General features: G+C 46.8%; 1 protein-coding gene across 3 annotated transcripts in view; it reads right to left on the bottom strand.

Moving 5' to 3' along the window:
• KCNIP4 (potassium voltage-gated channel interacting protein 4) overlaps positions 1-27966 on the bottom strand; it is a 403978-nt gene that overhangs the window by 12429 nt on the left and 363583 nt on the right. For all 3 annotated transcript variants that reach the window (XM_026648010.1, XM_026648008.1, XM_026648009.1), the window contains 2 exons: positions 27674-27743; positions 13432-13502 (listed from right to left, as the gene is read on the bottom strand). In XM_026648010.1, coding sequence (XP_026503795.1) covers positions 13432-13502; positions 27674-27743 — 141 coding nt within the window. The remainder of the gene's footprint in view (positions 1-13431; positions 13503-27673; positions 27744-27966) is intronic.

The following is a 27966-nucleotide window of genomic DNA, read 5'->3' as shown; positions in this document are numbered from 1 at the left end:
CACAACCAAAGGCTTTAAACAGCTCTGTTGCAGAAGTGAGATGTATGCAGGTAGGGTTGGCGCCACAAAGGGACTAACTTTTAGGTACCCTATACAATATATGGGGAGCAATAGGTGCATAAGCATGGGAGCCATAAAAGCCAGCATGCTGCGCTACCTAAGTTTTGACAAGAGAGGTGTGGTCTAAGCCCACCACTCTCCAGAGCTTCTCAGCCATAATCAGTGCTTAATTTATGCCAGGGCTTCAGGGCTGAGCCCCAGCACCTCTAAGCTTGGCAGTTCATAGCCCTGGCACCTCTGGGCTTATCGCATCAGCTATGGCAGTTTAAAAAAAATTGCTTTACCCCTGGCAACTAATTGCTTGAGCCCCAGCACCTCTCCTTACAAATAAAGCACTGCGCATTAGCTGTTTTTTTGTTTGATTGATTGTTGGGGGGGGAGGGGTTGCAAGAAATGGAGGCGGCGGCCTCAGCCCCCTTACAGACTTTAACCCAGTGGTTAGGGCATTCACTCAGGATGTGGAAAATTCAGGTTCAATCCCTCCCCTGCCCCCAAGTAGAGAAGGGATTTGAATTTGGGTGTCTCATCTCTTAGATGAGAGCCCTAACCCATGGGTTATGAGGTATGCTGGGATAAGGTGTCTTCAGTTCCACTGTATCTAAATAATTAACTATGCAAGAAGCCAAAGAGAGAGTTAGAATTATTCTACAGGCCAGTGGTTTGAGCATATGCCTCAGAGATGAGAAACCCAAATTCAGATCCCTTTGCTACAGCTGGCAAAGATGGGATTAGATCCTGTCTCTCCCATATTCTGGGTAAGTGTCCTAACTACTAGGCTAAGGTTCTAAGGGGGCTGCCTCTTTCTCCCCATCACCTCCAGCAATTTTGTGAGGATTTAGGCCTGCTCTGAGCTCACATAACAGATCAGATCCTGCAGACGAGACAGGCAGTGGAAGCCTACTTTGAGGATCCCACTGGGGCTAAAATGTGAGATAGGCACCTAGATTGAGGCAATAGTGCCCATGCTTTCTGGCAAAAACTTCTGCACCTACAGGATTAGGCAGCAGTTGAGTGGGGGCTTGGAGAATCCCAGTGTCACCTAAGGCTATGTCTACACTTAGAGTACAAACACTGCACACACACCCTAGCATGGGTATAAATAGCAGTGTAGCTGGTGACACACTGCTTAGGGGAGCAGAGTAAAGAGATACCAGAACATACAGGTATGTACCCTACACAGCTCTGCTGTGCCGCCAATGGCTACACTGCTATTTTTAGCTGTGTAATGCCCCACTGCCTACTCAGTGCCAGAGCCTTTTTCTGCTGCCTCCCCATATCCTGCCTCACCAGAGCCTTTCACTGCAGCGTCCTGCTACACATACCGTACCAACCGCTACCAGTGTAGACCAGGCCTCTGGGCACCCAAAAGGGCATTTGGCTACCTAAATCTTTTTGTGGATCTAGCGCACAACACCTCAGCCCTGCCAGTGATGAGTATTAGTTGGAGGTTACTGAGTGATCTCAGTTCCCACTGGCCCAGAGCCTATAAATCGCTGAGCAACATCACTAGACGTAATTCTAGATCAGGATCACTAACGTCAATAAGCACTGAAGGCAGGTCCTGATATTTAAAGGTATTTACGCATTGCTCTCCTGTGAGTTGCAAGGGCTAAGGCACAGATCCTCCCACTGGCACTTAAATACCTTGGAGAATCTAGGCCTAAGTGAATTAGACAGCTAAATCCCATTTTCAAAGCGATGTAGGCAATTGGAGGAGGCAAGTCTCATAGAAAACAATCCATGGGATTTATGCTCTAAAGGGCCAGATTCACATAGGCACCTAAGTCCAACATTAGACATCACTGACATTTGCAAAAAAACACTGCTCAGCCACCTAATCCCACAGGGGCATAAGGTCACTAGGTGCCAAGGTTTCTGCTGGTGGGCATGTGCAAAGCTGCTTAAGTCCTGATGGTACCCCACAGCTATTGAGTGGCTTGGAGTCCTTCTGCAAGCCAGGGCCTGTGGCCCTGAACCAGGATTCTCAAACGGTGTGTATCCCCACTTATCTCATCAGTGGGGCCTGATCGCGGAGCCATTCTCAAAGCACACTACAAGCTCAGGCTCTGCTCAAAAGACAAAAATGGAGAGTGTATGCATACACCCAGACCTAGGCTGTGGGAGACTTAGGTTTGAATCCCCACTCTATCTGATCCAGAGCAGGAACTTGAACTCAGGTCTTTCACTGCCCAGTGAATGCCCTAATCAGCAGGCTAGTCTGGGATGGGTATGTCTCAATCTCTGCTATTAGTGCTGTTCTGCTTTGTATAAATAATTAAATATTCACTGGGCCAGTGAAAGAGCGAAATTAGCAAATTCTCCTGTGACACCCAGGTTCCAGTACCTGCTCCAATAAATACTTTATTATTTATACAAAGTGGAACAGCTTCAACGAGAGTGTTAAAAGAAACCCACCACAGCAGTTATGTAGGTGGTAGTAGACCTGGATTCAAGTCTTGCACTATAGGAGGCAAAGTAGGGATTTGAACCTAGGTGTCCTACATCCTGGGTAAGTGCTCTAACCACTGGATACTGGGAGCACTCTCTCCAGCTGTGTTTTCTGCAGGGCCCAATCCGGTAAGCACTCCTACCAGATTGGGGTTCCTGGGCAAGATAGGTGGGGGGAATGCATAGTTAGAGAATTCCGCCTGGGTTTAGGTATGAGGCACTGAGATGCTCAGCGGTATCAGGACTTAGGTGTCTGTGCACATACCCAGCAGCAGAAATTCAGATGCCTAGGGGAATTTTAGGTGGCTAGGGCCTGAATGCTAGTGAAGCCTAAATGTTGGACTCAGGCATTTAAAGGGCTAGTTAGGCATCTAAGTCCCCTTTGTGAATCTAGCCCGAAGAGACTAATCTCAAGGAAGCAGAAAGGTTAGTAAGAGGTGGTTACTTACCTGTAACTGGAGGTTCTTTGTGATGTATGGTCCCTATTTGTATTCCAAATGCGAGTGCGCGCCATGCGCCAGAGAAGGAAGTTTTTCAGCAGCAGTGTCCTTTGACTCTCGTGGCCGCCTTATGTCGCCACTTGCTCCCTGCGAGGTTGTAAGAGGCCATGCAGGGCGACACGCCTTAGTCTCCCTCTTACCACAGCATAGAGCATCTGCAGCAGAGGGGAAGGTGAGCGGGCATTGAAATACAAACAGGGACCACACATCTTGAAGAACCTGCAGTTACAATGTCGCACTGGAGTGCGCATAGCATTCTGTAATGCAGTTAGAGATCCAACTAATGTGTGCTGCAAGGAGAGGGCCTGCCCTCTTGACCGTTCCGTGATGGCAACAAAGAGGCGGCATGAAAGGCACACGTTCTGTCCAAGTAGAAGGCCAGTGCCCTGCAGATGTCCAGGGAATGCAGTGTGCTGTCCGCGGGAGTGGCGTGGGGTTTAGGATGGAAGACCAGGAGATGGATGAACTGGCTGAGATGAAACTCAAGACACCCTTTAGGAGGAACTTAGTGTGAAGGCGCAGGGAGACCTTTTCTCTATGGCAAACAGGGTCGGCCATCAGTTCACTGACCCACCAGGCAGAGGAACTTCATGGATAAGTGGGCCAGGGAACATGCGGCCAGGGGTTCGAATGGAGACCGGGTGAGGGCAGACAGCACGAGGTTGAGGTCCTGGGGCAGGGGGCTGTTAGCAGTGGCAGGAAGCAGTTCATCAGGCCCCTCAGAAACTGGATAGTGGTAAGGTGGGTAAATACTAACTGGCCGTCCATGGGAGGGAGGAAGGTGCTGAGTGCCACAAGATGGACATGGATCAAGTCGAATGCAAGGCCTGAGTTCTTGAGCTCCAGGTGGTAGTCTAGGATGATGGGCACAGAGACAGCATGGAGGTGGAGGTGTCATCATTGTGTCCAGGAGGTGAAGTGCTTCCATTTTGTGGCATAGCATGCCCTCATAGACTCCCATCTACTCTGTGTAAGAATACAGTGGACGGTGATGAACAGGTGTTGCCTACGGCCAAGCCCCATCCAAAAACCAGGCCGTCCATTGAAGCAAGCCCACGTTGGGGTGGCACACCCTGCAGTGGTCTTAGGTGAGAAGCTCTGGCCAGTTGAGGAGATTGATCGGTGGGCGGGCCAACAGTCTGAGTAGGTCGGGAAACCAGAACTGTCGGGACCAGCGCAGGGCTAGCAAGATGACTGTGGCCCAATCTCGGTGGATCTTGCAGAGGACCTGGTGGAAGAGCATACCAAAGGCCGCCATTCATCTCTGGATCCTGACCCCTGGCCGCCCTGGAGAAGTGGAGGGGGAACTTGCGGTTTGCTTGGGTGGCAAAGAGGTCCCAGAGGGGGGTGCCAGAGGTCCAACAGATGGAGTGGAGCATGGGGCCGTGGAGTTCCCACTCGTGGTTGAGGTACTAGGTTCTGCTGAGTGTGTTCACCAGAGAGTTCTGCACCCCATCCAAGGTATGCTGCGTGGGGCACGATGTTGTGGCAGACACACCAGTTCCAGAGGTGGATAGCCTCTGTGCAAAGTGACCAGGTTCTGGTGACACCCTGTCTATGTATGCCATAGCGATGGTGTTGTCTAAGAAGATCTGAATGTGCTAGCCACGGAGAAGAGGCAGGAATATGTGGCAGGCCCATTGGACCGCATGCAGCTCCAGTGCATTGATGTGCATGCGCACTTCCCTGGGAGTCCACCTTCCCTGCGCAGTGTGGCCTGCCAAATATGCGCCCTACCCCACCAGCCTGTGGAAGCAGAGAAAGAACTGACAGGAAGGGGATGCAATGCATGACAGTTCGTTAGCAAGAGTTAGGCTAACTGTAACCCTAATAACGAACTGTCATGCATTGCATCCCCTTCCTGTCAGTTCTTTCTCTGCTTCCACAAGCCGTCCCTGGTGAGGGTGGTCGTGGGGACAGAGGTGGCGAACGGGGTGCCTTGGATCACTTTGGTAGGATTGGTCTACTAGGTGAGCGATGCGTGGACCCAGCTAGGAATGGTCAAGGCCGAGTCCAAGTTGGGGCCTGCAGACCAAGAGAAGCCACAGTTGTAGGCAGTGCATATGGAGGCACGCGCACGGCGTGTGACCCAGAAGGCAGAGACAACAGTGCACCGTTATGTGTGGGTTTTGGTGCAGGGTGCCGTGAGGGTGGCGAAGTGGTCTGCTGGGTGAAAGGGTTGTGCTGCGATTGAGTCTATGTGCGCTCTGATAAAAGAGGATCAAGCCTCTGGATCTGGGACTTGAAGCCCCTGCCGATGAAGGGGGTGGACAGGAGGGTGTGGTGAGCAGAGCTCCCTGGGGGATAGGGGGCTGGTGAGGAATTCTATTGAGTAGCCGTGTCATAATATCTCCAGTGCCCATTGATTAGTGGTGATCTTCCACCATTAGTGGGCAAATAGAGCAAGATGGCCCCCAAAGATCATAGAATATCAGGGTTGGAAGGGACCTCAGAAGGTTATCTAGTCCAACCCCCTGCTCAAAGCAGGACCAATCCCCGGACAGATTTTTGCCCCAGATCCCTAAATGGCCCCCTCAAGGATTGAACTCACAACCCTAGGTTTAGCAGGCCATGCTCAAACCACTGAGCTATCCCTCCTCCCCAAAATATATGAGGGTATACCTATCTCATAGAACTGGAAGGGATCCTGAAAGTTCATTGAGTCCAGCCCCTGCCTTCACTAGCAGGACCAAGTACTGATTTTGCCCCAGATCCCGAAGTGGCCCCCTCAGAATTAAACTCACAACCCTGAGTTTAGCAAGCCAATGCTCAAACCATTGAGCTATCCCTCCCCCCTTAGATGGCACAGGGGCTGCAGGCAGTGACATGGGGGGTTTGCAGCTCTTGACCGTCACATAAAAATTGGGCCTTCTGCTGATGGCAAGGTGTGGCAGCGGAAGCCGATGGCCATGGGTGCTGGGAGTGAGGGCACCAGCGGGCCGGCTCTTGGTACCTAGTCTATGTGGGTTGGTACGGCAGGTTGGGGCATGGCCAGAACTGTGGCTTAGATTGTCGGTGGTGGGGCTGGGGGTGTAGATCCCAAAGGACCGGAAAGTCACCCACGAGTCCTTTAGTGAATGCAGGGCCTCGTCTGTTTTTGTGGAGAACAGCTAGTCCTTGTCGAAAGGGAGGTCCTTGGTGGTGGATTGGACCTCCCTGGGAAAACCAGACAACTGGAGCCACGCATCATATCTCATTGCCACCCCTGTGGCCGGGGACTGGGAAGACGTTTTTGCCACATCCATTGTGGCCTGGAAGCTGACTTTGGCCATCACGTGGCCCTAGTCCAGCAGGGCCTGGAACCGCTGGTACTTGTCCTGCAAGATGTCCTCTAAGAACTCTGCCAGCTTGGTATAATTGTTTAAAATGTACTTCACCAGCAGAGCTTGATAGTTGGAATTGAAGGGCCGCAGAAGAGTAGACTTTGTGACCCAGGAGGTCCAGGCGTTTCGCTGCCTTATTCATGGGGGTGAAAGTGGTGGAGTGCTGGCACTCCTATTCAGTGGTCACGTGTGTGACCAGTGAGGCTGGAAGGGGGTGGGAAATCAGAAAGTCAGCCCTCTTAGCTGGCACAAAGTACCTGCGTTCTTACCTCTTGAGTGTCGGGGCACAAGACGCCAGTGTGTGCCATACCACTCGGGTGGGTTGTAGGTTGGCACTGTGAATGGGCAGAGCTACACGCGTCAGACCCCGGAGCTGGAGAATGTCCAACAAATGGTCTGGTTGGTCCTGGACCTCCTTTAGGGGGATGCCTAAATCGAGGGCCACCCGCTGTAGCAGCTCCTGTTACTGATGGTGATTGTCAGAAGGCGAGAGGGTCAGTGGGCTCAAGACCTCATCTGGAGAGGAGGGCGCTGCTGTTGGGATCGATGGTGCCGGATCGAGCTCCGGATCCTCCTTTGGGTCTGAGGTGATCGGAGCCAGCAGAGGGGCTAAGGTGGGCTGTTATGAGGCCAACTGATGATGGATACTGTTCCCACGTGGTGCCATGAGGCCAGTTCCTGATGGTACTGCGGGCCCCATGGATACAGGTACTACCCAGGCTGGTGGGCCGGAAAAGGTGGGTGCGCCCAGGAGACCACACTACACTGGGAGACCAAGGAGAAGAACAACTCTTCTGTTGAGAAGCCCTCCAAGTCTGAAGAAGCCTCCAGAAGTGGCAGAGCCGTTGGTGCGGGTGGTACCGCGACCAGCAGGGATGGGTCACAGCTGAGGAGGAGTGGCTCATCCGCTGGCGTAGGTGGGCGGGAGGCTAAAAGAAGCAGCAAGAGCAGGTACAATAGCTCAAGGTGGGATGTGGGGACCAGCGGATCCATCTGGCCCAATGTCCAGGGCTCATCCCGTTGTCTGCCGCTCTGAGCAGGGGATATGCGGAGTGGAACCCGAAGAATCCTGCTGTGGCTGAGGAGTGCACACCAGCGGGCTGTCAGGATCCTTAGTCATTGCAGGAACTGGCGGTGCTGGTGGGTCTCGCTTCCGATTCGCCTTGCCCCGCTTTAGGGGGTGGCCCACCTCAGGGAGGAAACGCGGTGCGTCACAGCAGTCTGCGATGGGGATCTGCTGTGGTGTTTGAGCACGCTCGTGACTGTCCTTGTGCACCTTCTCATGTCTTGGTGGTGCTGATGGATCCGGGAGTGAAGCCAAGGGCAAAGCGCTCATTGCCGGTGATGGGCAGTGCATCACCGGCACCACCGGTCCGCGATCAGACTCCACATGAGGCCGGAGGGCCTCCGCTATGAGGAACTTGCGGAGGTACAAAAGTTGAGTGTCGCAGATCCTTGACGGGAAGGACTTGCGGATATCTCAGTGGGTGACAAGGTGTGTCTCACCTGGGCAGTAGAGGCAATGTGTGTGCTCATCGCTCACGGAGAATGAGTGAGGGCATAAGGCGCAGTTCTTGCACCCCGGAATGCAAAGGGGTTGGAAGAGGCCCCAGAAGGGACTATTATATACACTAACTAATGTATTACAGAAGTACGAATTAAAAAGGAAACAGAACTATCTACCGTCGTTCTCGTAGAGTGTACGAGTGCGAAGGGAGGATTCCAACTCCAACCATGCGGTAAGAAGGAACTGACGGCGCGTCGCCCTGCATAGCCTTTATAACCTCACAGGGAGTATATGGCGACATAAGGCGGCCATGCAGGTCAATGGACACAGCTGCTGAAAAACTTCCAGCTCCAGTGCATGGTGCACATGTGCACCCGCCTTTGGAATTCATATAGTGACCATCACTCGAAGAAGAACCAATGTTTTAGATTCTCGGTTTTGACTCTTGCACCTTTTATGAGCCCTACACTCATTTAAAGCTTCGTGTGTGTGTGTGTGGGGGGGGGGGGGTGTCCAAATAACCTCTACTTGAACCTCGGGCAGAGCTGCAGATATCCAAATTGAAAAAATTCTAAAGGTTTACCGCATGCACATTTTTTCTGGACACTTCACACTTGTTTACAAATGCATTGTTCCGGAGCTGAAGGCAGGCACACACTGCTTTTGCCAGATTGGGTTTGAGGCTTTGGGAAAGGAAGGCTATAGTTTGGTGCCTCGCCTTTGGGAGATAAGCCATGGCTATGAGGCAAACCCAAAGTCGGATCAGGGCTGCTCACTCAGCTATGACTCAGACTATTTGGGCCCTAATGCAGCAAAAATTATGCATGTATTTAATTTCAAGCATACAAGTAGTCCCACTGAGTTCAAAGTGACAACTCAAGGGCTTAAAATTTAAGCATCTACATAAACCTTTGCAAGACTGGGCTCAAATGGGGTGTAATACATAGTTATGCCATATCCTCACTCCTCACTGCAACTGCTGGTTGAAAAATGGAGTGAAAATGCCTCGAAAAAGTTGGAGCATAGGATTGCTTTCTCCCTTCTCCACAATTCCAGCAAATCCATGTTTTTTATTATATTCGTACAAATTAGGTTGGTAAAGGAGAACATAGAGGAAAGGAAATTGCACTTCTTCTGTCTCTTCCTGTTCCAATCCAGACAGCCTATTTATATAAAAGCCCATGTGATTTGTTCTTGATATAATGAGGTTATAGATAGAGAGCATTTTAGCAGTAAATACAATTTACCACAACTACTAAGGAAACAGCTGGTGATAAACCAGTATTTATGCCCCAGCTTTCTAGAGCTTTTCCTCTCTGTTTTCTTTTACTGGCTGGAGGACAGCCATACCTACAATATGAATCGGTATAGAAAAAACTTGGCAAAGTTGCAATTTATGAGTAAGGAAAATTATTCCTTCTAGAATAATTTCTTCACATTGCCTAATGAATCTAGATGCTGTCTATAGTTAACTACTGGGTAATATGTTTAGAAATTTTTTACACTACTTTAAAGAATAAAAAGAAGTACTTAGGTATTCATAGTCTGCAGTTAGTTTGTAGGTATTATGCTGCTACATATTAAAAGAATGTTGGGCCAGTTTCCTTTAATCGCAATAAAGCGACTCTGGTTTTAACACCAGTATAAATGAGATCTGGATCACTCTACCTAGGTTAATACCGTACAAAATTGAACCTGAAAACCTATGCTGGAAATGAACAAAACAGAACCTCATTTTTATTTTTCTGTTTCCTTTTTTCAAAGCCCTTAGTGTACATAGGACTTCACTTAGGTGTGTTCAAATCCCCTAGAACAGAGATTCTCAAACTGCGGTCCGGTCCGTGAGCTCCATTCAGGTGGTCCGCAGATAGTTCCCTCTAAGGTGCACGCCTGGGCAGCTGCACACAAGAAAATGAAGGGCCACCCACCTAATTAGTGGAGCTGCGCAGGCATGGCTCCCCAAGGCCACCACCTCACCTTACATGTGCGTCTTCTCCAGGGTCCAGGCACCTAATTAGTTTGGAATTTGGGACATGCAGGGCTGCAGCAGCCAGAGAAAGAGGCGACTTTCCTCAGCTCCAGGGCTGCGGCTGCCGGGGAGAGATGGGCCTTCTTCCTAGCCTCAGCTCTGTGGCTGCTGTGGCGGGGGAGAGAGGGAGAGACCCCCCTCCTTCCCAGCCTCAGCTCAGGGGCTGCCGCAGCAGGGAGAGATAGTACATCCATCGCATTAGAAAGGTCAGACTACTTACTGATATTAAAATATGAGTTGTGTGCTTTTATTTGTAGAACAAAAAATGTTAATTATTATAATGTTTTTTTATATAGCACTTTTATCCAATGCACTTTACAATAGTTAGCTAACGGTACAAACAACATTTGGAAAGATCATTAAGTGGTCCGCCGAGACACTCAGCAATTTTCAAGTGGTCCGCGGAAAAAAAAGTTTGAGAACCACTGCCCTAGAAACTATAACAGAATAAGGCCAGACATGCCCTGCCTTTTTTAGGGCTTATTTCACACATGATGAAAAAACAACACAATGGCATGGGAAAGATGCAGGAGCTCCTTTTTCTGTGACTTTTTTCAATAACAGACAGTAACAGCAGAAATGTGGCTAGAAAATTGGTGCAAACAATTCTTTGCCAGGGTTGTCTCTGTTGAATAATATATTCTAATATTATATGTATTATCCACACCATATTAGTATACATTAAGCACAAATAGCATTAAGCACAAATATTATAGCAGTTATATTGCCTAAATTGGCTATGTTTTTTTTATATAACCAACCCTGCTCACTTATGTTAAGTTTTGCGTATCCCAACACATAGTCAACCTGTGGAACTCATTGCCAGGGGATGTTGTGAAAACCAAAAGTACAGCTGGGTTCAAACGTGAATTAGGTAAGTTCACGGGGGATAGGTCAATCAATGGCTATTGGCCAAGATGGTCAGGGACGAAACCTCATTCTCTGGGTGTCCCTAAACCTCTGATTGACAGAAACTGGGAGTGGATGACAGGAGACAGATCACTCGATAACGGCCCTGTTCTGTTCATTCCTTCTGAAGCATCTGGCATTGGCCACTGTTGGGAGTTACAGTGGGTTACTGGGCTAGATAGACCATTGGTCTGACCCAGCATGGCCATTTTTATATTCTTCCCTTGCATTCACTGAAGTAAGTTTTGTTTTCAGCAAATAGGTAAACTGTCAAGATCAGGACAGATGAGTGCTTTACGATAGTAACAGAAAGGGAGTTGCTTTCACAAGCCTGTACAGGAATGTCCCAAAGGAAGAGGACACGACATCTGATTGTTCTACCCTAGTACAAACCTAGGAGGTGCCTCATGTCCTTCTGAAATACATGTGTTCAGAACAAAGAGATAAGCGGTACACCATTGTACCAGAAAAACAAGATAGAAAGCTGATCGGTTAAATCTAGTTTTATATGATGTACATAGTACTTTTTACTTGTGAACAGATAGGGTATAAAAAGATGGCTTTAGGGGTGTAACTTGGGGAGTTCACCTTTTGTGATGTAAATGTAACAATGCAGCATGAGAAAGCGTCCCAGAGACTGGTATCATAAAGAACCTGTTTCCTGTACTATATTATTATTATTGGCTTATAGCAGGGGTCGGCAACCTCTGGCACGCAGCTCGCCAGGGTAAGCACCCTGGCGGGCCGGGCCAGTTTGTTTACTGGGCCAGTTTGTTGATCACACTTTGGTTCGTTACGAAATATACTCAAGAGACCAAATAACCCATGTCAGTCAGGTTTATTGCTATAAGCCAGCGGTCGGCAACCTCTGTCACGCGGCTCACCAGGGTAAGTTTGTTTACCTGCCGCGTCTGCAGGTTCAGCTGATCGCGGCTCCCACTGGCCGCGGTTCGCCGTCCCATGCCAATGGGGGCTGCGGGAAGCGGCGCGGGCCGAGAGATGTGCTTCCCGCCGCCCCCATTGGCCTGGAGCAGCCGAACCTGCCGACGCGGCAGGTAAACAAACTTACCCTGGTGAGCCGCGTGACAGAGGTTGCCGACCGCTGGCTTATAGCAATAAACCTGACTGACATGGGTTATTTGGTCTCTTGAGTATATTTCGTAACGAACCAAAGTGTGATCAAGCAAATGACTATGCACTATCAAAACCTCTTCTGTTGTCAGTTTGAGGAGAAAGGAGGAGCAACCCATCAGTCCATCGATCAAAGATATGGATTAAGGCCCTCATTCTGCTATTGGCACCGCAAAGAGCCTCCTTGACTTCAGTTGGCAGAGGCCCACCTCATAGATCCAGACGCAGAATAAGGGCCCATGTGTTTTCAAATAAATCTAAAGCCTAAACAAAATCTTGTTGCTGTTTTCTTTTTAAATATAGCAAAACCCCAATTAATTTGGTTTTTATACACAGTAGTCACAGAACACGTGCTTGGCAAAGGCACCTGCTTCCATGTTGTTCAGATTACAAGTATGCATCAATAATAAAAGGGTGAAAATACTTGTAAAATTGTCCTTTGTAATCCCACATCATTGCCAGACTCTGAGAGAAATTATTCTCTTACAAACTAGCACATGTGAGAAATTTCAGACTAATTTAAAATTGGGCTTATTTTAGCTAGTCATGACCTTAACGGTGAAGAGAATAGCAGCTCTCCATGACGGACGTGACATAAAATAAACATATTCTTTAGAGGTGAATTGAAAGGCTTTTTAAATTCCATGACCTAAGATCATGGTTCTCGTTCAATATTTGATGACACACATCACTACTGCAAAAAACACACCAGGGAGTTGTGCTCTTTACCATGCTATTGATGATGTCATCTGCTGTGGCAGGCAAAGTGCAAGAACCCTGAAATCATGTCTCGGCATTCAAGTGGAGGAAGAGCTTATTTTAAATGCTTATGTTGTACAGTACATTTGCCATGAAGCCACATTTTCTAAATGTAAAGCTTGCTCCTGGAAACTACTTGTGCATGTGACTAATCCTTATCTATTTGAGTAGTCCCATTAACTTCAATTGGAGTTGAGAGCACTTGTCATCTCACAGGAGGCACTCAGCAAGATCATATGTTCTTATATGTCACTTGCATCTAATTCAGGTTGCCTTTTAAACGAACATTACATCAGCAGCACAGTTTGAGTTACAATGCTGAGAGATGCAGCTCTAAAATAATAATGGCTATTGCCGATGCATTGGAAAAACTTGAAATCTGGAACACTGCTAAAAAAGCTAAGTTGGTGAGCAACAGAGGCACATACATTCAGTCCTAGGGTAGGTCTACACTTACTTCCTGGTCCGGCGGTAAGCAATCGATCTTCTGGGATCGATTTATCGCATCTTGTCTAGACGCGATAGATCGATCCCGGATCGATCCCGGAAGTGCTCGCCGTCGACGCTGGTACTCCACCTCGGCGAGAGGAGTACGCGGCATCGACGGGGGAGCCTGCCTGCCGCGTCTGGACCCGCGGTAAGTTCGAACTAAGGTACTTTGATTTCAGCTACGTTATTAACGTAGCTGAAGTTGCGTACCTTAGTTCGAAGTGGGGGGTTAATGTGGACCAGGCCCTAGAGTTAAAAACTGATAAAAGCACTTACCTCAAAACTCACAGATCCATTGTGATCAGTGTCAAATGCATTAAAGAGAAAATGTGCATAGGTTGTAGAATCTAAAATTTAAAAACAGAAAGAGTGTTCCTTAGTAAGTGCATTTTAAAAAATTACCTGATACCCTAACACATATTTTCTTTAATTTTCTTCAATGAAAATTTTTAGCTAGGGCTAAATTTTAACTCCAACCTTAATCAAGTTTCTCTTTTTGCAGGAACAAAATTGTAATTAATTACACAAATAATTACATCCTCAAAAATAGCCTCAAAAATAGAGGCTACGTTCTAAAAATCTATCCTTATGTACTCTCATCATCATTACTACATGGAAAGGATCATTCACTGTCGTATGACTTTATTGTGACTATTATAATACGCTCAGTACACCTCTACCCCAATATAACGCGACCCGATATAACACTAATTCTGATATAACGCGGTAAAGCAGTGCTCCGGGGGGGGGGGCGCGGCTGTGCACTCCGGCGGATCAAAGCAAGTTCGATATAACGCGGTTTCACCTATAACGCGGTTAGATTTTTTTGGCTCCCGAGGACAGTGTTATATCGAGGTAGAGGTGTATTTACAAAATGGTCTGTATTTGCTCAGGGCTCTGCTCATCAGATAAGGGACCATAACTGGAGTTCTGTATCCTGAGCTGCAGAAGAAGATGTTCATTTGTTCACTTTTAAGGAAGAAACGAAGCACAACTGTCAACGCATTTGGTGGATTATTTTTATTTTGAAGGGAACCATGTTATCCAATTTGTAACTGAACTTGCCAGCAGGCTTCTACATGAATGAGCACTGGAGATGAACACTGATTGTCTGGTGTGATCAGTAAGTTAAAAATATGACTGAACATTCAAACAAGTGATCCATTTATTAAACAACTATTTTATTCTCCCTGAGTATAGTGAATACTGCTATATTGATGTACTTTGAAAAATAAATGTAGAACACAATAAAAATGTGCCAAACCTCTAAATCAAGGATCTCAAATCACCACAAGGGCCACATGAGGACTAGTACATTGGCCCGAGGGCTGCATCACTGACAACTTTTCATATAAAGGTACAAAAGCCTCCCGCCCTGGCCTCACCCCCACTCTACCCCTTCCATGAGGCCCCGCCGCTTCCCATCCTTCCCCGCCCCATTCCAACCCCTTCCCCAAAGTCCCCACACCAACTCGCCCCTTCCCTGCCCCTATTCCAACCCCTTCCCCAAATCCCCGCACTTGCCCCGCCTCTTCTCCGCCTCCTCCCCTGACCGCACGGCTCCCTCCCTCCCTCCTGGAAAGTGCAATGTGCTGCCAAACAGCTGTTTGGCAGTGGGAAGCACCTGGAGGTAGGCAGAGGAGCTGGGACACGGCGCGCTGGGGGGAGGAGGGGCGGCAGGTGAGGGGAGCTTGGCGGCCGCAGCAAATAACTCCGCAGGCCGCCACGTGTTTGAGACCCCTGCTCTAAATATTTACATATGGCTGTCTCCCATTAGGGACTGCATAAACTAAAAAGTGGAGATTGTTTTATTTGGAGGATTTTCTGTGGTATTTGTCATCATAGCACCTGAGCACAAACACTAAGGAATTTGTCCTGACAACTCCTTTGTAACATAGGGTAATATCTTCCTCTTTTTATCAATGCAGAACTGAGGCACAAAGAGCTAAGAAGTTTCATTTTAAGAAGTGAGAGCTCCTGCAGCAAAAAAAAACAACAACAAAAAACAGATGACATGTGACCCAGCTTATCAGAGTCCTAGTCTAATGCCTTAACCACAACACCAGCCTTCCTCTCTCTGAGCTCCCAAGAGTTCTCCTCTGGATTTCCGTTCCCAGCCTAACACACCCAAAACCTCTGCTAGAACACCATGCAAGTTAATACTGCCTGAGGTATTATTTACTTGCCCTACTTTCCTCTCCATACTTTATATATGTAATCCCTCCCTGCTTTATGTATTTGTATTGGCTTTTCTATAGTGCTCATTACCTTAATAACTAACTACCTCACAAACCTGAATTAATTTTAGTCTCAGAAAATTCTTGTGAGGCAAGGAAGTGTTATTATTTTATAGATGAGGAACTGAGGCAAGGAGAGATTCAAGCTAATTGCCCAAGGTCATGCAGGGAAAACCAAAGATGAACTTATCCTGGGTGTTCCTCTGGGAGAAGGGATGATCCTGCCTAAAGGTGATAAATTTCTGCGGCCTCATTATGGCAGGTGCAGCTCATTAACTCTAGCCTGGATGATCTAATACCTAGTCCTGCCTTATGTGCAGGATCCTGGATTAGAAGACCTTTTGAGGTCCCTTCCAGTCCTCCGATTCTATGAAAGTTACCCTCTACACTATTCTGTTACCCTCCTGTTTCATCACCTTCCCCATCATATCACATTAGAATTTGTACTCCATGTCACATCTTCTGGCGTTAGTGGCAGCACTCCTGAGTGGCATGCTTACAGAACAACACAAGGTCTTATCAGGAAGCAACCTTGTTACTGCCTGAGAAGTCCTTTTCTGTCTAGCAGGATCTACAGGGGACTAAACCATTGGCTCCTGTGTACACTATTTGCATTTCTGTTTTATCAAAATCATATTAACCTTGAAAAACTGGTCACACTGTGCAGGGCCAAAACAATCTTCTTGCATTGGATCTATCAATGGCATTTGCTCTAGGCCAGGGGTTCTCAAACTTCATTGCACCGCGACCCCCTTCTGGCAACAAAAATTACGTCACAACCCCAGGAAGTCTGAGCCTGCCTGAGCCCCACTACCCTGAGTGGGGGGTGGGAGCAAAGCCTGAGCCTCACCGCTCTGGGCAGGGGGGCCAAAGCTGAAGCACAAGGGCTTCAGCCCCAGGCAGGGGGCCTGCAACCTGAGCCCCGCCACCCTGGGTTGAAGCCCTTGGGCTTTGGCTTCAGCCCTGGGCGGTGAGGCTCGGGTTTCAGCCCTGGGCCACAGCAAGTCTAAGCCAGCCCTAGTGACTCCATTCAAAGGAGGTCATGACCCACTTTGGCATCCCGACCCACAGTTTCAGAACCACTGCTCTAGGCTGTATCCTAATGGAGGCAAAATTCCCATTTTCAACTTAAAAAAACCCAAACCAAAACTCATGACTTTTATCTGAATAAGGACTGCAAATAGTCTTAGTCCTTATTACAGTATGTTAATTTGGTATTATATACATTAATTATTGTAGGAACAAACCCTGCACTGTTTGAACATATGTTACTAATGCATTTTTATTGAATTCAAAAAGAAAATACTGTTGAGACATAGACGATCACAACACTGGATGGATGGCTAAGTACCAACCACCAGTCAAATCCCCATTTTAATTTTTTATTTCTTTATTATTTCTGGTATTGGAAGTTTGAAGACTCCAATATAGATCTGAAATTTTAATACACAAAATGTATTGAGAGAAGATTTGTTGTGTTGTGGAAGGTGGTATGGGAACTGTCTACAGTAATTTATATTTATTACAGAATTATAATTCAATGTACACTGATTATTTAATAATTTTTCTCACCATCATGGTAAAGTGTTCAATTTTTAATTCTCATTTGTATCATGATGTATGAATAAAAATAAACCATGTTTTCAGAATCTTTTCTTTATAGTGATCTGTTTGTATATTTAAAAATATTCTTTAGGTCACTGTTCCTGCAGTCTTTGTGCAGGTAAAACACCCATTGAGGATGACCGTCAGGGCCGGCTCAAGGCACCAGCCGACCAAGCACGTGCTTGGGGTGGTACCTTGGAAGGGGCGGCCAATCTTGGGGTGGCGGGGGGCACTCGGGGTTTTTTGTTTTTTTGGTTCGGTGGGGCGGTGCTCGAGGGTTTTTTGTTGGTTGGTTTTGGTTCAGCGGTGCGGCACGGGGGGGGGGGGGTGGTGGCTGGCACGGCGCTCGAGGTTTGGGCAGCCCGGCGTTCGGCAGGGGCCGGGGGTTTGGGCGGCCCGGCGTTCGGCGGGGGGCGGGGGTTTGGGCGGTCCGGCGCAGCCCGGCGCTCGGCGGAGGTTTGGGTAGCCCGGCACGGCGCTCGGCGGAGGTTTGGGTGGCCTGGCGCGGCGCTCAGGGGGGCGGGGGTTTCGGCGGCCAGGCACGGCGTTCGGGGGGGGGTTGGCAGCGCAGCGTGGCGCTGGGAGGGGCAGGGGTTTTGGTGGCGAGGCGCGGCGCTGGGGGGGGGGCGGGGGTTTCGGGGGCGGGGCGCTCGGGGGGGGGTATTAGGGGGGGGGGGGCTCTTTTTTTTTTGCCTGTGGCAGGAAAAAAGTTAGAGCCAGCCCTGATGACTGGAATTTTGCCTGAAAAAAGACTGCAGAGTGAGGTACTTTAGTGTTTTAAGTAGAGCTACTTAATGTGATCTCTTTCCCACTAAATCTTGAATATTATTCACTGCAGACAGAGCTTGACTTTTTAATGAAATACAGATTCTCTTCAATGCCCAGGATTCATAACTAGTAGGATACATTAACATTTTGGTAGGCTGCAGCAGGGACAGATATAAAGTCATAATTTGTTTGAGATTCATATCATGTACCTTAAAGCATCTTAAATATATGTTTTATTGAAGACAAACAGAAGTGGTAGCTACTATGCACCCACCAGCATCCCATTGAACGTCAAGGGTAAACAATTTAATAATGGCCCAGTGAGTCCACTGTTATCTGTGACCTGAAAGGTTAGGGATCAAGTCCTAAGTTATATTTTTGGTGGTATGTAAACACATCAGTTGAATTGAACATTGAATGCTGGGAGGCAGTGTGCTCCCTTCCTTCACAGATACTGCAATGGTTTTCCTATATGCTAGAGAATTTAATGCAGCTACCTTAATTGGGTGCTTTTATAATGTAAAAAGCTTTTCTGAAAGCTATTTTTACCTTATAAAACATGTTCATTTTACTATAGTTCTTCATCATCCATTTGTTATTTGGAACCCAAATCACTCTCTTGTCCCCTTTCTACCCGTCCTTCCCACTTCTCCTGCACTTTAATGAAATGACTTGCCTGGTAACATGTGAAACTAATGTCCTGAGGGCTGGTGGAAGTCGCTTGATTGCCGTACAGAGGAAATGTTACACCACAGTTGGCTTCCTCAAATGGAATGGGCAGATCCAACAAGAAGTTGTCTCATTTTTTGTATTGTTTACACTATATGAGCTGCTGATGCACATAGCTACATACAGTACAGGAATGATGATTCTAGGTGTATACCACACCTGTTTCTTTCTAGTTAGCTAATCTACAGTAACTCCACACTCAAAGTCGTCCCAGTTAACGTTGTTTCCTTGTTACATTGCTGATCAATTAGGGAATATGCTCGTTTAAAGTTGTGCAATGCTCCCTTATAACGTCATTTGGCAGCTGCCTGCTTTGTCCACTGCTTGCAGGAAGAGCAGCCCGCTGCAGCAAGCTGGTGGGGGCTTGGAACCAGGGTGGACCAGCAGCCTCCCTATTAGCTCCCCCTATCAGCTCCCTGCTCCCCTAAGGCCTGGTCTACACTATGACTTTAATTCGGATTTAGCAGCATTAAATCAAATTAACCCTGCACCCGTCCACACAACGAAGCCATTTATTTCTAAATAAAGGGCTCTTAAAATCGATTTCTGTACTCCACCCCGACGAGCAGAGTAGCGCCAAAATTGATATTGTCATTTCAAATTAGGGTTAGTGTGGCCGCAATTCGATGGTATTGGCCTCCGGGAGCTGTCCCACAGTGCACCATTGTGACCACTCTGGACAGCAATCTGAACTTGGATGCACTGGCCAGGTAGACAGGAAAAGCCCCGCGAACATTTGAATTTCATTTCCTGTTTGCCCAGCGTGGAGAGCACAGGTGACCACAGATAGCTCAGCTCATCAGCACAGGTAACCATGCAGGCCGATAATCGAAAAAGAGCACCAGCATGGACCCTACGGGAGGTACTGGATCTGATCGCTATATGGGGAGAGGATTCAATGCTAGCAGAACTTCGTTTGAAAAGACGAAATCCCAAAACTTTTGAAAAAATCTCCAAGGGCATGATGGAGAGAGGCCACAATAGGGACTCAGATCAGTGCCGCGTGAAAGTCAAGGAGCTCAGACAAGCCTATCAAAAAACAAAGGAGGCAAACGGTCGCTCCGGGTCAGAGCCGCGGACATGCCGCTTCTACGCCGAGCTGCATGCAGTTCTAGGGGGGGCCGCCACCACTACCCCACCTCTGACCGTGGATTCCGAGGCAGGGATAATCTCATCAGCTACACCTGAGGATTCTGCGGACGGGGAAGGGGAAGAGGAGTAGGAGGACGAGCTTGCAGAGAGCACACAGCACTCCGTTCTCCCCAACAGCCAGGATCTTTTTCTCAGCCTGACTGAAGTACCCTCCCAACCCTCCCAAGCCAGTATCCAAGACCATGACCCCATGGAAGGGACCTCAGGTGAGTTTACCTTTTAAAATATAAAACTCGTTTTAAAAGCAAGCGTTTTTAAATGATTACTTTGCCCTGAGGACTTGGGATGCATTCGCGGCCAGTACAGCTACTGGAAAAGTCTGTTAACGTGTCTGGGGATGGAGCGGAAATCTTCCAGGGACATCTCCATGAAGCTCTCTTGGAGATACTCCAAAAGCCTTGCCACAAGGTTTCTGGGCAGTGCAGCCTTATTCCGTCCTCCATGGTAGGACACTTGACCACACCATGCTTGCAGCAAGTAATCTGGTATCATTGCATGACAAAGCCTGGCAGCGTATGGTCCCGGTGTTTGCTGGCATTCAAGCAACAGCTGTTCTTTATCTCGCTGGGTAATCCTCAGGAGAGTGATATCGCTCATGGTAACCTGGTTGAAATACGGGAATTTAATTAAGGGGACAGAGGTGGCCGTTCCTACTGGGCTGTTTGCCTGTGGCTGAAAAGAAATCCTTTCCTGCAGTTAGCCAAGCGCGGGGGGGGGGAATTGGCCCTGAGCTTTTCGCGTTTGGCTAGCAGGGTACAGCGATCATCCCAGATAATTCATGGCGGGGGAGCGGGGGGGTTAGTTTGGTTTCTGCAGGGATCTTCCCTGATATCAGCCACGCGGTGGGGGGAGGGATAAAGCGATCATCCCAGAGAATTGGATGGGGGGGGTAGTTTGTTTTCTGCTGCTGAAGGTTAACAGGAAAACCGCAGCAGTCAACGGGCTTTGCTTGGTATGTGGGAAAGGAGGGCGCAGAAGCCGAAAGACAATGGCTTATCATGGCTGCATGCAAGCTGAATTCTGTTGCCCGGACCTGCGTCTGTGATCTCTAACACCAAAGCCACAGGCACTCAATATTAAGATGGAAAATGCGACCTTGTACTGAAATCACATATGCTATGTAATGTGAATAGTGTTGTTCACTGTGAAAGAGTATAAGCATTGTTCTGTAAATGTATCATTTTAAAAACTTCTCTCCTTTTTTTCAACCCTCCCTCCAGCAGCTGCAAATTTTTCAAGCCTCCCTCCTCCGTCCCGAAGGCTATCTCAGATAAGGCGGCGGAGAAAGAGGACGTGAGACGAGATGTTCACGGAAATAATGGAATGCACCCGCAATGAAAGAGCTCATTTGAATGAGTGGAAGGACACGGTATCTAAATTTAGGAAAGATGCCAGTGAACGTGAGGTCATGAGGGACGCTCGAGATGAGAGGTGGCAGGCTGCAACGCTGGGGCTGCTGTGTGATCAAACGGACATGCTCCGGCGTCTGGTGGAGCTTCAGGAACGGCAGCAGGATAACAGACTGCCGCTGCAGCCGCTGTATAACTTCTCTCCCCCCTCATCATGTTCCATATCCTCCTCACCCAGACGTGAAGAACGCGGGGGGGGGAGGCTCCGTGCACCCTCCCACTCCACCCCAGTGGACAGCCCAACCAAAAGGCTGTCATTATATTGAATTTTTTCAGTGGCCTTTTACTTCCCTCCTATCCTCCTCCCAAACCTCACCCAGAGTACCTTGTCGGTTCTCTCCCTATGTTTATAATCAATTAATAAAGAATACATGATTTTTAAATGATAGTGACTTTATTTCCTTTGAAAGCAAGCTGGGGGAAGGGGGAGGGTGGGTTCCTTACAGAGAATGAGTCAATAAAGGGGGCGGGTTTTCATGAAGGAGAAACAAACAGAAATTTCACACTGTAGCCTGGCCAGTCATGAAACTGGTTTTCAAAGCTTCTCTGATGCACAGCGCTTCCTGGTGTGCTCTTCTAATCGCCCTGGTGTCTGGCTGCGCATAATCATCAGCTAGGCGATTTGCCTCAGCCTCCCACCCCGCCATAAAGGTCTCCCCCTTACTTTCACAGAGATTGTGGAGCACACAGCAAGCAGAAATAACAATGGGGATATTGGTTTGGCTGAGGTCTGAGCGAGTCAGTAACGATCGCCAGCGACCTTTTAAACGGCCAAATGCACATTCTACCACAATTCTGCACTTGCTCAGCCTGTAGTTGAACAGCTCCTGACTCCTGTCCAGGCTGCCTGTGTATGGCTTCATGAGCCATGGCATTAAGGGGTAGGCTGGGTCCCCAAGAATAACTATTGGCATTTCAACATCCTCAACGGTTATTTTCTGGTCCGGGAAGTAAGTCCCTTGCTGCAGCCGTTGAAACAGATTAGTGTTCCTGAAGACGCGAGCGTCATGAACCCTTCCCGGCCAGCCCACGTTGATGTTGGTGAAACGTCCCTTGTGATCCACAAGTGCTTGCAGCACCATTGAAAAGTACCCCTTGCGGTTTATGTACTGGGTACCCTGGTGCTCCGGTGCCAAGATAGGGATATGGGTTCCATCTATCGCCCCACCACAGTTAGGGAATCCCATTGCAGCAAAGCCATCCACTACGACCTGCACATTTCCCAGAGTCACTACCTTTCGTAGCAGCAGCTCAGTGATTGCTTTGGCTACTTGCATCACAGCAGCCCCCACAGTAGATTGCCAACTCCAAATTGATTCCCGACTGACCGGTAGCTGTCTGGTGTTGCAAGCTTCCACAGGGCTATCGCCACTCGCTTCTCAACTGTGAGGGCTGCTCTCATCTTGGTATTCTGGCGCTTCAGGGCAGGGGAAAGCAAGTCACAAAGTTCCAAGAAAGTGCCCTTACGCATGCGAAAGTTTTGCAGCCACTGGGAATCGTCCCACACCTGCAACACTATGCGGTCCCACCAGTCTGTGCTTGTTTCCCGGGCCCAGAATCGGCGTTCCACGGCAATAACCTGCCCCATTAACGACATGATCTCCAAAGCACCGGGTCCCACGGTTTGATAGAATTCCATGTCCATATCCTCATCACTCTCGCCGCCGTGTTGCCGTAGCCTACTCCTCGCCGCCTGGTTTTGCAGGTTCTGGTTCAGCATAAACTGCACGATAACGCGCGAGGTGTTTACAATGTTCATGACTGCTGTCTTGAGCTGAGCGGGCTCCATGCTTGCCGTGGTATGGCGTCTGCACTGTTCACCCAGGAAAAAGGCGCGAAACGGTTGTCTGCCGTTGCTTCCCTGGAGAGGGGGTAGGATATACCCAGAACCACCCGCGACAATGTTTTTGGCCCCATCAGGCATTGGGATCTCAACCCAGAATTCCAATGGGCAGAGGAAACTGCGGGAACTATGGGATAGCTAAGGGATAGCTACCCACAGTGCAACGCTCCGGAAATCAACGCTAGCCCTGGTACATGGACGCACAACACCGAATTAATGTGCTTAGTGTGGCCGTATACATTCGACTTTATACAATCTGTTTCCAAAATTCGAATTATATAAATTCGGATTAAGCCCGCAGTGTAGACATACCCTAAGTTCCCTGTGCTGCAGCCGCCCAGCAGGCTATCAATTGCAGGCTATCAATTGCCGGCAGTTCAGCTGTCCCCCCCCACACTGCCATGTGCTGCTCCTGGCCTCTGCCTTGGAGCAGCTCCCAGAGATTCTTGCTTACTGTGCAGAGGCGTGTGTGGGGGGGCTAATGTCCCCCTCCCCCCTGCTCCTGCACCCCGCTTCTCCATATAGAGCAGGAAGGGGACACGGAAGGAGAGAGACATAGAGAGCTTGGGGCGGCAGCTGCTGTCTCAACTTCCTGATCCACATAAAAAGACAATGCACTTAAGAGTGGGTCAGCTTACTTAAAGGGGCAGTGTGCAGCTCTCTCTCTCTCCCACACACAAGGTGTGTGTCTGTCTCTGTCTGCCATGCTGTCTCCCGTCCCTCGTGTTCGTGTTGCCTTGTGTGAGAGGCTACATTAACAACAATGTATTAACCCTTGAGGGATCAGCCAAGTGCTAGTTCATCATTTAGCAGCAAGGCATTCCCTGGGAAATATCCCTCCCTCTTCCACCCTCTAACTTCACCACCTCAACCAAGCTTCACAATCATCATAGCTGTGAAGAAGTATTAAATTGTTTGTTTAAAATGTATACTGTGTGTATATCTATATAATATATAGTTTTTTATCTGGTGAAAAAAATTTCCCTGGAACCTAAATCCCCCTATTTAAATTAATTCTTATGGGGAAATTGGATTCACTTAACATTGTTTCACTTAAAGTTGCATTTTTCAGGAACATAACTACAACGTTAAGCGAGGAGTTACTGTATTTATTCTTTTGAATATTCCGATATACATAAAAACAATCCAAGAAAATTTAACTGCAAACTAACTGAAGGTCTCAAATGTGGGGGTAGGAGGAAAGTAGGGCTCGGCAGCCCTGGGGGAAATTCCTTCTGGTTTATGTCTTATGTTACTAAAATCTCATGCTTAAGGGTTTCACAGCTGGTCATCTGCAGAAGTCAGGAAGGAATCTTTTCCCCCAGTGTATGCTCAGATTTTTTTTGTCTTCTTCCTGTGAAGCAGCAGGGAGGGCCACAGCTAGAGGTGGGACATTGGACAGGGTGGGACGGTTCTCTGAGATGGCATCCCGGTTTCTTTCTCTCAGGTGTTTGGCTGGTTCTTGCTCACATGTAACTGATTGCCATATGTGGGGTTGGGAAAGAATTTTCCCCAAGGTCAGATGGGCAGTGACCTTGGGGTTTTTTGGCTTCCTCTGCAGCATGGGATGCAGGTCACTTGCTGGGATCATCGAGGTATAGCTCACTCAATCAATTCCCTGCCACTGCAAGGACCTCTGGCGTTGATGCACCTCAGTCCCTCCCATGCTCTGCCTGTGGCACATAACAGTTTAGTCTCCTGTGAGCTTTAACACTTAGTCTAACTTTGGTTGTTAGGTTTAGTGTGCTGGTGCTGGGTGGTGTTGGTGGCCTGTGATATGCAGGAAGTCAGACTAGATAATCTGGTGGCCCGTTCTTGCCTTAACCTCTCTGACTCTAAATACATAGACTGTTTTAGCAAGACTTTCAAAAGAGCTCAGCACCCAATCTCGCCCTTTGTTTAGGAGCTTACATCTGATAATCTGGATCGGTTTAAATGTATGCATGGTGTCTGTAAATTATTGCACTAACAAGGCATCTTGAATACCTGAGGAGCAAAGAACTGACTTTAGTGTCAGTCCGACACAGAGAACTTCACAGGTCAACCCCTGCACCGGCACAGAGCCCAAATAAAACCAATGAAGCTCCATGCAGCCGTCTGCCCTTGTGGCTCTCTGTGTAGGATCAAAGTCTTTATTCTAAACTACTGGAAATTCCTAACACAGCTGAATATTGTAATCCTTACCCAAGCAAATCTCTGTGCGGTTTTCTGCCCGAGTAAGGATTACATTATCAAATCACTATTTTTTCCTTTGTATATTGATATAATTTAAATAGCATGAAAATATCCTTTCACAACAAAAATTGAAAGAGAGACATGAATTTGTGTTGTACTTGCTCTTCCGACAGTGCATACATATTTTATCTCTGACTAGAAGAATAAAGTTTCAGTAGACAGTCACAGATGAATAGTTCACTTCTTTAATATCAAACTACTTTTTAAAATAATAATTAGGACATTGAGTCTTCTGAATATGCAAAATGTGAGTGTAAAGGGAAGCAAAATGACATTCTTTAGTATGTGCTTCTTGCAATGAAAATTTGGCTACATAACTGGCCTGACTTTTGTAAATGAGTGAAGTTTCTGTATGGGATTTTAAAAAGCAACTCTGCCTTGGGCTAACTTGGCTCCCATTGAAATCAATGCCAGTTTTATAACTGGCTTTAATGGGAGCAGAGTTAGGTCAATGCTGGATACTTAAAAATTCCACCTGCCATGCACTGAAATAGGAACATATATCCCCAAATATCACTGACATATCAATCACTATCCTACCTATATACTTTATAAGGATTACTTGAATTTTACACATTAACAATATGGTAGCTCTAATGAAGAATACAATCAAGCGTATTAGAACTGGGAACAGTGAGTTTAAGGAAACTGTGTATGTGGATGTGGTTTATAGCTGAGCCACTATTAACAATGTCCTCAAAGAATCTTGTGGTCTCATTCATACATTTGTACCTCTGTTCAGTGTTAAATACTTTAAGAAAACAGAAACATCAAGGGACAGATTCTGAGCTTATTGACATTAGTGAAAATCATAAATCATTCCATAGGAGTCAATAGAGTTACATTGATGTAAAACTGGTCTAACCAAAAGAAAAAGCAGGTCTTATATGCTATCTTCTCTCACAATCCCAACAGATCATATACTAAATTTATGGTGATAGCTGTTTACATGTTTGAATTTTTTTTAAATTAATGTCATTTATATTCCTCTGGTTCAAGGAGAATTATGAGCAGAGATATGAGAGGTGGAAAGTGGAGTTACAATCATAAAATTCTGATGAACTTTTATAAAAACCTCTGCAAGCATCTTATTCAGAAGGATAAACACATTATTAGCTCTCCATAACACCTCCTATTATTGATGAATGAATTCACTGGATTTGATACCTCTTAATGTGGACAAATATCAAGATGATATTAGTATGTGTGGAGCCCCTTTGAGAAATACGTAGAAAAGAAGTTTCTCAATTCAGGAAAGCCTACATGGGTGAGAGCTTTGCCATTGACTTCAATGGGGTCAGGATTTCACTCTCTGTTCTTAAAATCATTTGGAACTGAGAATGCACAGTGCTTTGCAGTAACAAGCCCTATATGGCTGTGTCATTTGTTTCATGTATTTTACCAACATTATATGAAGCAAGAGTAAAAAAGGGTGAGTGCTATTATACTGGTCTAGATTGGAGATGCCTATTGGTAAAAATATGGAAGATAGGAAGTTCATAGTTTCTTTCTTCTTCTTTCTTCTGTTGCTTTAACTTGCTAAAGCATGGTGGATTACAGTAGGAAAAGTTGCTTTTTACAAACCAGGGTAACTTATAACTGATACTACAGTTTTATACTGATTGGTATAAAAAACTAGACAGATAAATAATCATCAGGCAGTTCTACTCTTCTTAAATGTTTTGTTCTTCCTTTTGAATGTTCCTGGTTGTTGTGGGTTTCAACAGTGGTAACCCACAATGGTTACTACCCCTTTACCTTCTAGTTTTTTATTTAAAATAAAACTAATTGGGAGTTTTTGTTGCTACTAATTAAGGTTTTACATAAAAATGAAAAGCAACAGCCATTGCCAGTTAGCTCCATGGAAACCTTCCACTCTCCAGTGTTATAGGAAGAGATGAACAGGGACAACTGAATAGAAAAGAAGTGGGGAGGGAACAGTAGAAGGAAAAAAAGGGGGGGGGGAATACACACTGAAGGAAAATCTGAGGTTCAAGAAAAAAACATTAGTCATAAGTGATTGTGTACTTTCATTTCACTGAAATATGGGGAAGATTGAGAAATTACTGAACATCACATCACTCAATAAAGAGGATGAAAAAAGACCTGGAGTAGGGAAAGAAATCCCACTGAAGTTAATGGGATTTCACCCACTTTCACTAGATTTGAATTTGGCCCACACATTTAAACTACCTCCTACACAAATTCCTACTGGGGGGGAGAGAGGCAAGGAGTAGCAAAGACATAGCTGTATTAAAGTTTACAAGGAGATAAGCTGCTGAGAGAATCCTGATTTTCAAAGATACTCAGATTGTGTATTCACAACTATATCCTGACACCTTGTAAATACCTCCTCTTTTTGATTACTGCCATACATGCCTGTGAACATTTCTATCTATTAAGATACTTACAATTCTCTACAGAACTTTATACAACCAGTTTATTAATATGAACAATGGGCTGATAATCCAATTTAGAAATTCACAAGCACAGTTCACTGTAAATGCTAGCAATGCTAATTATGTCTGCAAAGTACTCACCTCCCTGTGGAAAGAACTGAGAATAAATCTCTTTGAAGGTCTCTTCATTAACAATCCCACTGGGACACTCCTAAGGAAAGTCACAGACAAGACATATGAGTAAACTGTCCATTTACCACAGTGCAAACAAATCAGTTGTTCATGAGATCATACAACCAAGTGATAAAGCTGATATAGGTAAATTTGGGATATTAAAAAATACCAAAAAAACAAAATCTGATTCTTGCATTTTAAAACAAATATTAATAATTTATCACTTTAAAGCCACTTTTTAATGAACTGCCTCTTCTATG

The sequence above is a fragment of the Terrapene carolina genome, unplaced genomic scaffold (genome assembly GCF_002925995.2).
Source record: "Terrapene carolina triunguis isolate 2854851 unplaced genomic scaffold, T_m_triunguis-2.0 Scaffold66, whole genome shotgun sequence".
Taxonomy (NCBI): domain Eukaryota; kingdom Metazoa; phylum Chordata; order Testudines; family Emydidae; genus Terrapene; species Terrapene triunguis.
Note: the sequence above shows the minus strand (reverse complement) of the source record. Positions and strands in the feature narration are given on the sequence as shown.